The sequence below is a fragment of the Staurois parvus genome, unplaced genomic scaffold (genome assembly GCF_062004578.1).
Source record: "Staurois parvus isolate SC_StPar_1 unplaced genomic scaffold, SC_StPar_1.0 ptg000099l, whole genome shotgun sequence".
Taxonomy (NCBI): Eukaryota; Metazoa; Chordata; class Amphibia; order Anura; family Ranidae; genus Staurois; species Staurois parvus.
The window spans coordinates 4,041,494-4,055,309 of NW_028317895.1; the positions used below are offsets into that span (position 1 = coordinate 4,041,494).

Genomic DNA, 13,816 nt, shown 5'->3' on the forward strand with positions numbered 1-13,816 from the left:
ATAGATATCTTGATGGGGCCTGGACCTGTCACTGACATACCTGTTCTTACTTTATTGGCTACTACTGAGAAAATGTTCTGCAAGTTGAATCAGACTGACTTTTACTATGATTTTTCTTTTTCAGATGGGTGCAAGGAATCAATGAAAAACATGTCACCTTTCTTAATTGTAATACAGTGTGCCATCCATGTGGAAATTTTATCATTTTTACTGACATAGAAACAAGAAAACAGACCTTGCTACAATGTCAAAGGGGGAGTATTGGAGCGTTTGCTGTTAATACGAACAGTGAAATGGTGGCATTTACTGACCAAAAATTCCAACCAAACATTTATGTGTATACTTTCCCAGGACTTGTCAAAAGAGCAGAACTGAAAGGTATTCCAATGGATAACAAAATGTTTCATTTATTTTACATATATACTTTCCTTCTGCTTGGAAAAATAACACTTGTCTCACTATTAGTCTATACCTCCATCTTAAGCTACAGTATACACGGGTATAAACAGAAATGACTAGACCCCATAACAATACATTTTCCTTATCCTATATTGAGGGACATAGGATAGGATATAGGACATAGGATAGTAGTAATTCTTGGACAATTGCCATCTTCAGGATGTTTTGACACTTGCAAACAAACTAGATAAAGTGGAACTAAAGTTTAAATTTAAAAAATTGGAATTATCTGTTCCGATCTGGAATACCACGTTGAACCTCAGAGTCAGCTCTTCGTGCTGACAATCTCTATATTTGGTTGACCTTCTTTATTAAAGCCCAACGCCAGTGGAGATCGAGACATCCTGTCCTGTGCTCAGACCTTATCAGTTCAAAAGGGGGGCCCAGGCACCTGCAGAGCAGGATGGATGGCTGTACTGCCTTATTGCTGGAACCAATCCTCTTGTGCTTCTCTGTTCTGCACTGCCAACTTCCACTTCTCATTCTCCCTCCAGTTGCACTGCAGGGGGATCAGTTCTAGTATTCGCTCCCCCATCCCCTTGCTATCTGGGACCCACGTGTGCCCCAATTCCATTTGCTGTCTGGGCCCCCTGTGTGCCCCTTTCCCCCACAGTGCTAACAGCTTTCCTCCTCTCCTCTCCTGCCAGAAACTGCTGTGGACACACAAGTGGATTGTTTCAGAATATTTACCAGCTCCTTCCTTTCCTGAATGAACTCAAGGAGTGATTGGTACCAATCGCTCATGTGTCCATTCATCACTGAAGCATAGTAAACTGTGTATTCTTCAGTTTGTGAATGAACAGGAAACCTAAGAGCGCTTCCTCTTTATTCATCTGTGCAGCTGAGGCTGCAGAGAAGGGGACTTGATAAATCTATGTCCTCAGTTCCTTTCTCAGTCTCAAATGTGAGACATCAGGGGTCTGTTTATATTTCACTGATATTTCACAAAAGCCCCCCCCCCCCCAACAGGGCAGTTAAAACGTGAAAATAAATAAATAATTAAAATAATTAAAATTCTAAAAGAAATTACAAAAATTAAAAGGAAAAAATATATAAGGACTCATTCACATGTGCTTTGCTGTCTATAATTTCTGCCATAGCTGCAAAGCATAGAATTGCGGCCGTGGCATGAGTGCACCACTAGTCACTGCCTCTGTTGCTACAGGGGTTAGTAGTGGTAAAAGCAAAGCTCAACCATGGGGTTTTTACCGACCCCCAACCTCATGTGTGAATGATCCCTGAGGAATCATTCACGCAGTACTCTGGCTATTACTCTAAGGGAAAACAGCTGCTGTACAAACACAGCCACAGGTCCCAATTTGACAGGTGTACTCGGGAAGGGGGAGCAGCAGTCAGGTAGGCCGTACAGGGCCCTGTGATGTCTAACAACAGCCCTGCATCTTGTAAGTGGTTAAGCATCACTCACCTTGACCCAATTTTGTTCCAGGAGGGGGATGGGAAGTCCCCATCCCACTGCCAGAACACAGTGATGTATACTATATGTAGCTGATGCTATATGCTAGTTAACACAGTGCTCCTTATGGACACATTTGTTAGTAAGCAAATAGTTCATTTGGACCAGCTTGATCCAAACAAGCTATTTAAAAGCACAAGAAACCTGGAGTTAGGCTTTAAGCCTTCTTGCAGGTATTGACTTCTTCTCCTACTACTGTAGCAAGCTTCCACATTTGTGGGATCCTTCGGTGGCTATTGCTCACCCTTCAGTTGGACAACTTTGGACAACCCACTTGTCCAAAAATTACTACTGTCCTGTGTCCAGCAATGGATGATATTGAAAAAAAAGTATTTTGTTCATTCCAAAAAATGGTTTTCTTGAAGTTCCATGAGTGACAGAGGTCTAGCCCCTCTGTTATTTAGCCTTATGCATGGCTTGCTCACAAATCTGAGGCATGTTGGTTGGAGGTGGGATTATACAATGATCTTTTTGCCAATGTCCAAACCTTTTGAAGGCAGCAGTATAACCCACTTGTAAAAGAATTACTTCTATCCTGTGTCCCTCAAAAAAGAAAAGGATTTTACAGTAAGAACAAATCGTATTTTTCTTGGCACTTCAGCAATCTAAAGCTGGCAATACTCGTATAGATTTTCGTTCGAGAATTTCCATATCAAGAATATTAGTTTGACTTTCTAATCAATAGCGGGGTCAAATTGATGTTTGTTTTCGACAGCAGTGATGGGACAATTCAAAGGGGCAGGAAGAAAAACGTTTCTCTGTCTAACAAATTTTCAGCCAATGTTTGTGGTTTTCATTCAAAAATTACATTGTTTACATTCAATGTTAAAAGCAAAAGACAATTTTCAAATGACATTCGTCCATTCATTGAATATGCAAAGAATGTTCATATGACTTTTCTTATGAATATTCTCGTCTGAAAATCTACACATGTATGGCCAGCTTAAAGGATAAGTTCACTTTTATACATAAAATAATAAATGCACATTTTTTTGCAGGTAAAAAAATGTGCATTTAATTTTTTTTGCTGCAGGAGCCTCTAAAGCATTGCACCAGCGATCAGCTAATAACTGGTGTCATGCAGGTCTCCTGCAGATCTGTCAGTATATACAGGATGTACAGGCAAGCAGATATATTGACAGGAAGACTCAATGAACTACTACGGTGCTCCACAGCACTGTGGTAGTTCATTGAGAACTACAAGCCAACAACCACTAAGGCTGTCGGAACTTGTAGTCTCTCATTCATAGAACTCAGTGAATGAGTTATGCGACCAGGCAGGCGGAGCCCCTCATGACTGCATTTTTTCAAAATTTGACAGCTAGCGAGGGGGGAAAAGATCCCTCGCTAGCTGTGAAAGCGGGGGAACGGGACCGGTGGATTCGTAACATATTACATGTTACAACCTGAATATAGGTTACATACAGGTGAAACTCGAAAAATTTGAATATCGTGCAAAAGTTCATTTATTTCAGTAATGCAACTTAAAAGGTGAAACTAATATATGAGATAGACTAATTACATGCAAAGCAAGATAGTTCAAGCCGTGATTTGTCATCATTGTGATGATTATGGCTTACAGCTCATGAAAACCCCAAATCCACAATCTCAGAAAATTAGAATATTGTGAAAAGGTGCAATATTCTAGGCTCAAAGTGTCCCACTCTAATCAGCTAATTAAGCCATAACACATAGGAATCACAATCTTGGGAAAGACTGCTGACCTGACAGTTGTGCAGAAAACCATCATTGACACCCTCCATAAGGAGGGAAAGCCTTAAAAGATAATTGCAAAAGAAGTTGGATGTTCCCAAAGTGCTGTATCAAAGCACATTAATAGAAGGTTATGTGGAAGGGAAAAGTATGGAAGAAAAAGGTGCACAAGCAGCAGGGATGACCGCAACCTGGAGAGGATTGTCAGGAAAAAGCCATTCAAAAGTGTTGGGGACTTTCACAAGGTGTGGACTGAGGCTAGAGTCAGTGCATCAAGAGCCACCACACAGAGACGGACCCTGGACATGGGCTTCAAATGTCGTATTCCTCTTGTCAAGCCACTCCTGAACAACAAACAACGTCAGAAGCGTCTTACCTGGGCTAAAGAAAAACAACCTGGTCTGTTGCTCAGTGGTCCAAAGTCCTCTTTTCTGATGAGAGCAACTTTTGCATCTCATTTGGAAACCAAAGACCCAGAGTATGGAGGAAGAATGGAGAGGCACACACTGCAAGATGCTTGAAGTCCAGTGTGAAGTTTCCACAGTCTGTGTTGATTTGGGGAGCCATGTCATCTGCTGGTGTTGGTCCACTGTGCTTCATTAAGTCCAGGGTCAACGCATCTGTCTACCAGGAGATTTTGGAGCACTTCATGCTTCCTACCGCAGGCAAGCTTTATGGGGATGCTGACTTCATTTTCCAGCGGGACTTGGCACCTGCCCACACTGCCAAAAGCACCAAAACCTGGTTCAATGACCGTGGGATTACTGTGCTTGATTAGCCAGCAAACTCTCCTGACCTGAACCCCATAGAGAATCTATGGGGCATTGCCAAGAGAAAGATGGGAGACATAAGACCGAACAATGCAGAATAGCTGAAGGCCGCTATTGAAGCATCCTGGTCTTCCATAACACCTCAGCAGTGCCACAGGCTGATAGCTTCCATGCCACGCTGCATTAAGGCAGTAATTGCTGCAAAAGTGGCCCAAACCAAGTACTGAGTACATATGCATGCTTATACCTTTCAGAGGTCCGATATTGTTCTATGTACAATCCTTGTTTTATTGATTGCATGTAATATTCTAATTTTCTGAGATTGTAGATTTGGGGTTTTCATGAGCTGTAAGCCATAATCATCACAATTATGACAAATCACGGCTTGAACTATCTTGCTTTGCATGTAATGAGTCTATCTCATATATTAGTTTCACCTTTTAAGTTGTATTACTGAAATAAATGAACTTTTGCACGATATTCAAATTTTTCGAGTTTCACCTGTATGTAACATGTTTTATTAAAGGTGAAGTTATCCTTTAAGATCCACTCCAAAGGTACCTGCAAGACATAACCAGGTGATTTTCAAAAGGTGTTAAAATGTTAGTTGCCAGGCTGTGTCTGGCTTCCAAATTTCAGAGCCAAAGATCTGGAGCATTCCATGACAGATGTAATTCAATAGTGGGCTTTGGCCTGAACAACATTTTTGTTAGTTACATCTTAACTTGTTTTTATTGTAAGCTCGAAAGAGCAGGGCCCTCAATCCCCTCATGTTTTGCATTGTATTGGTATTGTTCTGTCACATGTTCTGTCCCCCTTTGTAATGTGCAGCGCTGAGCGAACTATTGGCGCTTTATAAATACTGTATAATAATAATATGATCTTGCAGTCTGGATAAATCATTATACAATCAAACCTTCTTTGATAGTCAAACCACACTTACTATTAAGCAATGATGACATTTGGGACATGTTTGTAGCATACATCTATTGAGTTAAATGGGTGAATTTGACAGGAGGTGCAGCCTGTCAAACTTGCTATGCTGAGTTAACATTTCTGTAAAGCATTGCAGCCACAGCAGTGTGGAGGTGGGTAGTCTAGGGCAGTAAAAAGGTGTACCAGTCACCTGTTTTTACTGCCCCTCTGCCACCAGTGAAAACTAAGTACACTGTTAGTTCCATATAATAATTTCAGCAAGTTATTATTGTGATTTTTCTCTTGCTTTCACCTCCTCATTTAACTGACTTTCTATGATTTTCTCATTTTGCAGATGGAGCACAGTTGGAATATTCTGCAATAACTTTCAGTCATTCTGGATACTATTTAGCTAGTTATTCATCTGTTCCTGATCATATGCTTACTATCTGGTAAGAAATATTATTGAGATTTGTACATAGAAGGACCCTGTCAATCTCTAAAAACATTCGTAATACAAGTTCCCAGCAACAGACGGTCTCCTAAGCTGGCCACAGATGGATCAAAAGGCAACAGGGACCAAACGAATTTCGATATATAGAAATGCTCGTGCCTGCTCAACTGAAGTTGACTGGGCTTTTAGGAAATTTTTTCTCTGCAGCCACTGATCAGTATGTTTTGACAGCGGAGAGTCCCAGCAGAGGGACTCCTCTATGCACCTCAGTTGTGTGGATGGAGGAATCCATTTTTTGGCTGATCAAAAAAATACACTCAATGTGTGGCTAGCTTTAAATTTAGTTTCAGATTTAGTTTCATTAGTGTATCTTTGCTCCAAAAGAGATGCTGGTAGGTGAATTGGCTCCTGTCTAAATTGCCCCTAGTATGTGTATGTATGAATGTGAGTTAGGGACCTTAGACTGTATGCCCCTTGAGGGTTAGGGACTGATGTGAATGTACAATATATATATGTAAAGCGCTGCATAAATTGTCAGCGCTATATAAGTACCTGAAATAAATAAACAAAATAAATTTACTCAAAACTTTATTATACTGTTCTGGATAGAATAGGGAAGTGTTAGAACCTTTGTCAGAACATTCAGAACCATTGTGTTTAGTTTGATTTACGTAGACTTTGCTAGCACCCTTACATTACGATAAATAACTTTGTTTGCATTGGTGCATTGATCTGCTGCGGTGTCCTGCAGAGAATCTTACATATCACGACTATCCAGTGTGTACAACTTAAAAGCCAAATATTATTTTAATATATCCTACCTATTCCCTTAGTAGTGACATCCAATAGGAGTCTAGTGCACCAAATAATGACAGGATAACTCATTCCACACATATACAAGATAGGTTGTGTGTGATGTGAAGATGTCACACCAGGGTGGTGCCCCCCTGGGGGTGGCTGGTGTGTACATATGGTAGGGAGTATAGCCTTATTTGAACATAGTGGATATGTGTGATGTTAACATTTAAATAAATGGAAGATTCAATGGTGGATTGATAAAGGATTGTTGGGATATGAGACTATCTTAACAGTGCTTGCATACATTCTTTACAATATTTTAAAGACAAGCTGCATATGCCTACCTCTGAAATCTTCAGATATAACCAGATTGTCTCATTTCTCCGCTCAAAGCTTCCTTTATTGGATGAGTCACCTTTTCTCACCACCTTTGAACTTTCTTGCTGGAATAGGGATTTCCCAAGAGGTTGCATCTCCACAGTATATGCTCTCCTCACTGATCCAAATGGTAAACATCCTTATATGGAGTATTGATGATTTAGCTGTCAATTAGGAATAATCGGATTGGCAAGATCAAAAATTTCTATCAATACTACCCTAATTGAAGCAAACTATAAAACTTTGTTGAGATGGAATTTGGTCTCTACTCGGATACTCAGATTGTAAGGATGCATCCATCTGCTTCTGTTTCCAGTGTTGTGGCCAGGTGGGGTCTATGTATCACATCTGGTGGCAATGTCCAATTGCAACTACATTTTGGATTTGCATGTTTAATTTTGTAAATTCAGTGACTGGAGTAAATATTCGCAGATCCCTGGAGATGGCATTCTTTCATACATTTCCAGATAATGTTCCCAAGAAATCCCATAAATTGATCACCTACATGTTTCTGGCAGCGAGAATTACTATAGCTAGACATTGATTATGTTAAAAATAAACTAAACTGGATTTTGGTTTATTACAAACTTGCCTATATCATGCACAAAAATGTGATAACACATGGAGCCCATGGATTCAATACATCTCTGTGCCTTAATGTCCCTCATCTCTAACCCTCTCTTCCACTCTTTTCTTTGCTTTCTCGTTTCCTTTCCTCTATTCTGCATTGTCCCTTATATATTGGTTAGGTGAGATACACTTAATCTAGCTTTGGTTGTAATATGCATTTTGCCTTAAATGTCAATTGTTTGTGGCACACTTTGTTGTTATTGGTGTCTTATATTTGTATGTATGATGGTACACTGTTTCTTTGTACTACTTGTTTTTGTAAGACTACTCAATAAAAAAACCATTGGAAAATAAATGGAAGAAAATATGTAAGTGGGATTTTCCTGATGGATTTGCATGTTATTGTTTTTTTGCAGCTCAGCTATGGGATGTAGTTGTGGGGTGTTTCTCCCACCCAATATTTTGGGTTGTATTTGACCTTGTCCACTGCTTGCTGCGATGGAGATCTTTTTATGGCATATAGAATAAAGCAAGTCCAAGGTGGACCAATGTGACTATGCAAAAATTGCCATACTGAGAATTTACCTTTAAAATAAACAAAAATATATCTGCATGTAAAAGGCTTAGCTAGTTTATCCAAAGTACAACAGTTAAAGTGTCACTACACCCAGAACAGTAAAATCAGTGTGTATATGCAGTAAAGCATGCTTGTTATACTTATTGTGGAACCAAAGGGGTTAATCCTCTGCATTGTGTAAAAAGGCTGTTTGATCCTGTCTTCTCTGATCCTCCGCTCCTTCCACAGTCCCCACTCCAACTGCTGATAGAACAGAGCCTTGGGAGCAAGCTGTACTTGTTCAGTTTGGTGTGTATTGCTAGAGTTTTTCTTTTCTCTTGGGAGAGTGTATGTAATCTACACAGGGCCAATCAGCACTGTCCAGACAGAGGGTCAGGGGTTATGCAGCTTCATAGGACAATCAGCAGAAAATTAAAACTCTTTCTACAAGCTTTAACCAATGCTCTGCTGGACACTGATAGAAGTTACAAGACTCCTCTAACAGTTTATATTTACTAAAATAATTGCATTTCCATGTTCTGTGTACTGTGGGAGACCAGATATAGTGAATGCAGGGTCCGGGGTTTAGTAACACTTTAATATCTGTTCTTAGCGTTTATACATAAAATGTGTATCTTGCTAACGAATGCGTTTATATGTAACTTTTTTTTTTTTATAATTCCAGGAATTGGCAGGAAGGCATTTCTCTGTGCAGCAAGTCGTATTACAGCAGCAGTTTTACCGGTCTGACTTTTAACCCTAGTGATTGGCATCAGCTATGCCTGTCTAGTGAGGAATTTGTCACTGTGTGGAACATTGAAGTATGTGATACAGTGTATCACCTGAAAGAAAAGTAAGACTCACTTCCTGCTTAAATGTTATCTTTGAAGCACTACTGTACTCATACCAAAAGAATTACATACTTGCTTTAACAAATAAAGCTGCTAATAATAATCACAGCTGTGTAGGAACATCTCAGAGTAAAAATACAGAGACTTCTATTGCTGACTTTCTTTCCAAGGTACTGGCTCTGGAACCGGTCTCGTTATTTTTACTTTACTGCTTAGCAAGTCACTAGTGTAAGCATCATATTCCTCAGGAACGTCACTCACACACACCTGAAGGGAGAGAAAGCCACAGGGATTTCAAATTCCTAGCTTTTCCTTCTGTGACAACATGGGTTTGGTGCAAGGAGGTTTCCCGCATCGTGTGTGAACTCAGGCTATGACAAACCTGGGTTCAGAAAGGAGCAGTGGGGAAACCACATTTGGGCAGAATCAGCATTCCTGTTCATATCACATGCTATTCTTTGCAGTGTAATTTGCGTCTATACATTTTGTATTGACACAAATCGCACTGCAAATTATCGGTACTCGTTATCAGTGAGTACTTGACTGTTATACTACAAGATTTGTGGCTAAATAAATACAGTCAAGACACGGACTAAATCTGGTTAACCTATATTTCCCCTCCCACCAAACATTCTTCAACTGAAAAATCGAAGGAGCCAGGTGGAAAATTGTCAGCTGAACAGCAGCTGTATCCAGTCAGATTCAGCCACAATTTAAGTATTTTGATAGCCGCTGGAACTGGCTGCCAGAATACTATAACTGATACTGCAGATTCATCCATTAATGCTGTATAATGTGTATGACAAGCTTTTGGATGGGTATGAGCACCACAAAGCCACTAGAAGTCATAAAAAACCTTGACTTCTGGGGTATGGAGTGAGTGGACAGCCCTCCTCTCTAAAGGAGAAAGAACCTGTTGCTCAAAAATCCAGCCACCAAGCCTGATCACTGTTAGCTGTTCAAATACTGACTTTCAGAAAGTTAGTATTAACATAAGGAGTTAGAAATAACCTATTGTTGGAATACCTTGTTCATGTATTTTTGTACAACTACATCAGTGTCAATGTTCAGTAGAGATATATTCTTCAACCAGTAGATGGCAGTTTTTGTAATTTTGTGCTGCATCTATGATAAAACTCTATGTCTTTTCTCTATTATAAAGTTCCTGTTTCCTGTTACCAGATAAGCCACATAAACACACATGGACGGTGTACTGTCTGTTCCGTAGGGATGTATACATAATCTCACACTTATAACTTATTCCCTGTCTTCAAATGAACACCTAAAATGTTTACCTTATCAGGAGCCTGACACTTTGGTATCATAGACTTCCCAAGATCTTGTCTCAGAACATCTATCTAGTTCACTTTATTACCTTTTACAGATAAGCTTCCACTAAAACATTGTATCATTGGAGAGTTGCCCAGGAGGAAAAAGTCATGCCGGGCCTGTTCTAGTTTTCCAGAAGGGGTTAACATCAATATTTGGAGAGGGTCATCCTTAGTGATAAAGACAGGTCTTATGAGGTGTTGAGAGGGCAGACAGTGGTGGGCAGGAAAAGAGACATCTCTTTCTACAGCCATTTGATGTGATTCTGTTTCCTTGCTGAAAATTGGTACTCTAAGGCTGGCAATACACAGACCAGTTTTTCTCAATCAGACAGTGGGCTGATCAACATAAAACCTAACTGATTCCCCCATCGACACAAGCAAGGTGGATGGAGGAATCCTCCCCTCTGCTATTGTATTTTAACAGATGGGGACTCCTCCGCTGTTAGAATACACTGATCAACAGCCGATTGGCTGCAGCACTGATTGAAGGAATATTTTTCAACAAGCCAGTTCAATCAGTAGTTCAACTTCCATTGTACAGGAACATCCATAGATGGACTGAAATTTGGCCAGAACTTGCCAAACCAAATGAATATTAATCCATCTATGGTCAGATTAAAAGTAGCATCCTGTGTCATACAAGTAGTCAGTTACAAGAAAAGAGGTTCTGTGTAAAGGTCCTTTTAAAGTGGTAGTAAAGTCTTTTGTTTAGGTTGTACCTACAAGTAAGCCTATAATAAGGCTTATCTGTAGGTACTGTGAATATCTCCTAAACCTGCACTGTTTAGGAGATATTCACACAGCACGCAGCCAGTGATGTCACCAGCACATGTGAAGGAATGGCATAGCCGTGCCAGACCTTCAGAGCCCGTGCCGCAGCCGAGGGCTTCTGCACACATGTGCAGTGTGCAGGAGAGATGTCATCGCGGGTCTGGCCATTCATACGGCTGAAGCCCGTGAACCTGGAAAGATGAGTAGGCGAATATGGTAGCACAGGGAAGCCGTGACAGCGCTGCACTGGAGGGCTCCATATTAAGGTAAGTCTGTGATGCATACTAGTACATTATAACCTAAACCTGTAGGGGCCCATTGTTTTTTTTTTCTGGCTTTAAGGAATATTTATAAAGAACGGTAACAGATCACCTATTTTGAAATCAGCACACCCACCTCCACACACTGGCAATACAAATATAACATTGCTCTGCTGCTTTGTGGAGAAGAATCACACAAGGTTACATGACTGTTCAAACAATGGTGGAGGAGTTTGTTAGAAAGTTTAGTATATTGGTTTTTATGTGCGTGTGTTTTGCCAATGCACAAAAGTACTGCCGTTTAGTCTAGTATGCGCCACCTGTGGCTCCACGGGCTCAGAAAAAGTTTGGATGTTACGCTAGACATATTTTTTTAAGGCTCCAAATGCCTGTGTGCATGTAGCCTACCAGTTCTTAGATAAGGTGGCTATTAGTTTTTAATTAGTTTTTTTTTCTTTTCAGGAATATTTTCCTTTATGTTTACCTGGTAGTCCTGCAAAAACACACTCCTTACCCTAAGGTCACTACACTCACCCCCCCACACTTATTTATGTAAGTAGCCATGGATGTTACCCAGGCATAGCATAGGGAAGGACAAGACCTCTAGATCTTCCTCGATGCAGCAGAGAAAATCTGGTTGTGGTGTTTGGCAGAGCAATGTAAAGCTTAGAACTGGATAGCCAGAAATACAAATACTTAGGCGGGTAAAACTGGTTGAATATATGTATTTCATTTGTGTATTTTATCATTTACCTGGAGTTCAGCTCTAACCCTAACAAAAATTTGACTCAATTTTACACTGCATTTAACTTACAGACTAATTAAAATTCCTAATGAGGATGGTACAATGACTGCAGATAATGAGTACTTTACTTCTCAAATTGACACTGAACTCTCATACCTTGGACCCCAGATGCCAGTACCAGCCATTGCTGGCTTATTGGGTGATGAAGCAGAAGTTTTCATGGTAAGTGGTGATGTCCATACCAGTAATAACCTATAGAGCATAATGTATTTTTTTCCCAGAAGAGCATAGAGATTTCTTTATATATGTTTGTTATTTTAACCTCAGTTTACAAAAGCAATACATGTGTGGTATTTTTATTTCCATAGATTATTTTTTTATTCCAGTATTCAAATTTGATTCATGAATTCTCTAAAAGCATTATGGCATGCCTCAGATACATTTATATGCAAATTACAGGGTTTAGACAAATCGAAATGGGAATTGAAGGTGTGAATGTGACAACATGTTTCACATGGAAAGCAGAAGTGATGTAACATTCTTTTGCTTCCGCTGTGTGATGAGACATCTAGCCAACAAGTGGGAAGCCTCACTTTCATCATTCACTGCATGCGCTGCTAGTAATACGAAATCATGACAGAGCTTACCAAATTTCAAAGAGGGAAATTTGTTGGTGCCCACTTAGTTGGTGCCTCTGGTGTGACTGAACTTGCCGATTTATTTCCATTGTCCTGAGGTACAGTATCAAAGGTATATACAGCATTTACAGTTTCTGGGAAAACATTTTGTCTCATAAGCATAAACACGGTCAACATGGTTAACTGACCAAAAGAGACAAAAGGACATTGCACAGAATTGTGACCCGGAATAAGAAAACAACTGCTGCATAAGAAAAAGTGACTGCAGAGCTCAATCTCAGTCTTCACAGGACTGAGATTGAGCTCTGCAAAAAACAAATACAGCCACAAATCTAAGGTCTGGTAATATATTACAGTTTTGTTTTTGGGTTTAGATACACTTTAAGAGAGTGTGCTTGCTTGTCAATGTTTGCTTGGTGCTTGTAGTCAGAGAAAAAGAAAACTACATTTATTAAAATTTTATATTCTAAAAAAAAGTTGCTTTGTTCCCTAGATAGCACATCAGGTAAAGTTTTTTGGCACAGTATATCAAAGCATAACAGTATTGTCTAATATTAAATGTTTACTTTATTTTTGTATTTAAGCCTAAAGAAGTCCGAAAACCATTTGTTAAACCCAATACACATTGCTGGAGTGCAACGTCTGACTTGTATGTGGGCTGCAAAGGAGGACAACTATTGTCCATTAATCCAGAAACACAGATGGTTACAGTTCTTAGCCCAGTGGATTGGCAAACAGCTGGTAAAATACTTAATTTCTGGACTTTACTTTTAACTATAAGTATAATTAAATAATAAAATGTTTAGCTAATGCTCAGCCAATATAGCATTGCTGGCTTTTATTTGAAGAGGAGGTTGGAAAGAAGGTACACTCTTGCTTTATCAATATATAAAGAAGCACAAATGTGAGCACATACTGTAGTTACAAGATCACTATGATATACTGTAGGTACCTTAAAATATTTGCCAAATGTAAAGAATGACTCCATATAAAACAAAAAAAAGAAGCAGATGCTGATTATCTCCTAGGAAGGCCAGGGACATTTATCTGACATCTTTGTGCTGTGCAGCTACAGCAGTCTTCAAAAAGCCAAATAACTGTGTGGCATAATGTAGGTTAAACAGATAACTGAG

The 13,816-nt window shown here is 39.7% G+C and overlaps 1 protein-coding gene across 1 annotated transcript in view; it reads left to right on the forward strand.

Moving 5' to 3' along the window:
• The window catches only part of CFAP43 (cilia and flagella associated protein 43), a 116,542-nt gene that overhangs the window by 3,910 nt on the left and 98,816 nt on the right, over positions 1-13,816 (forward strand). Inside the window, exons 2-6 of the mRNA XM_089671115.1 lie at positions 125-378; positions 5,687-5,783; positions 8,773-8,940; positions 12,117-12,267; positions 13,268-13,424. Coding sequence (XP_089527241.1) covers positions 125-378; positions 5,687-5,783; positions 8,773-8,940; positions 12,117-12,267; positions 13,268-13,424 — 827 coding nt within the window. The remainder of the gene's footprint in view (positions 1-124; positions 379-5,686; positions 5,784-8,772; positions 8,941-12,116; positions 12,268-13,267; positions 13,425-13,816) is intronic.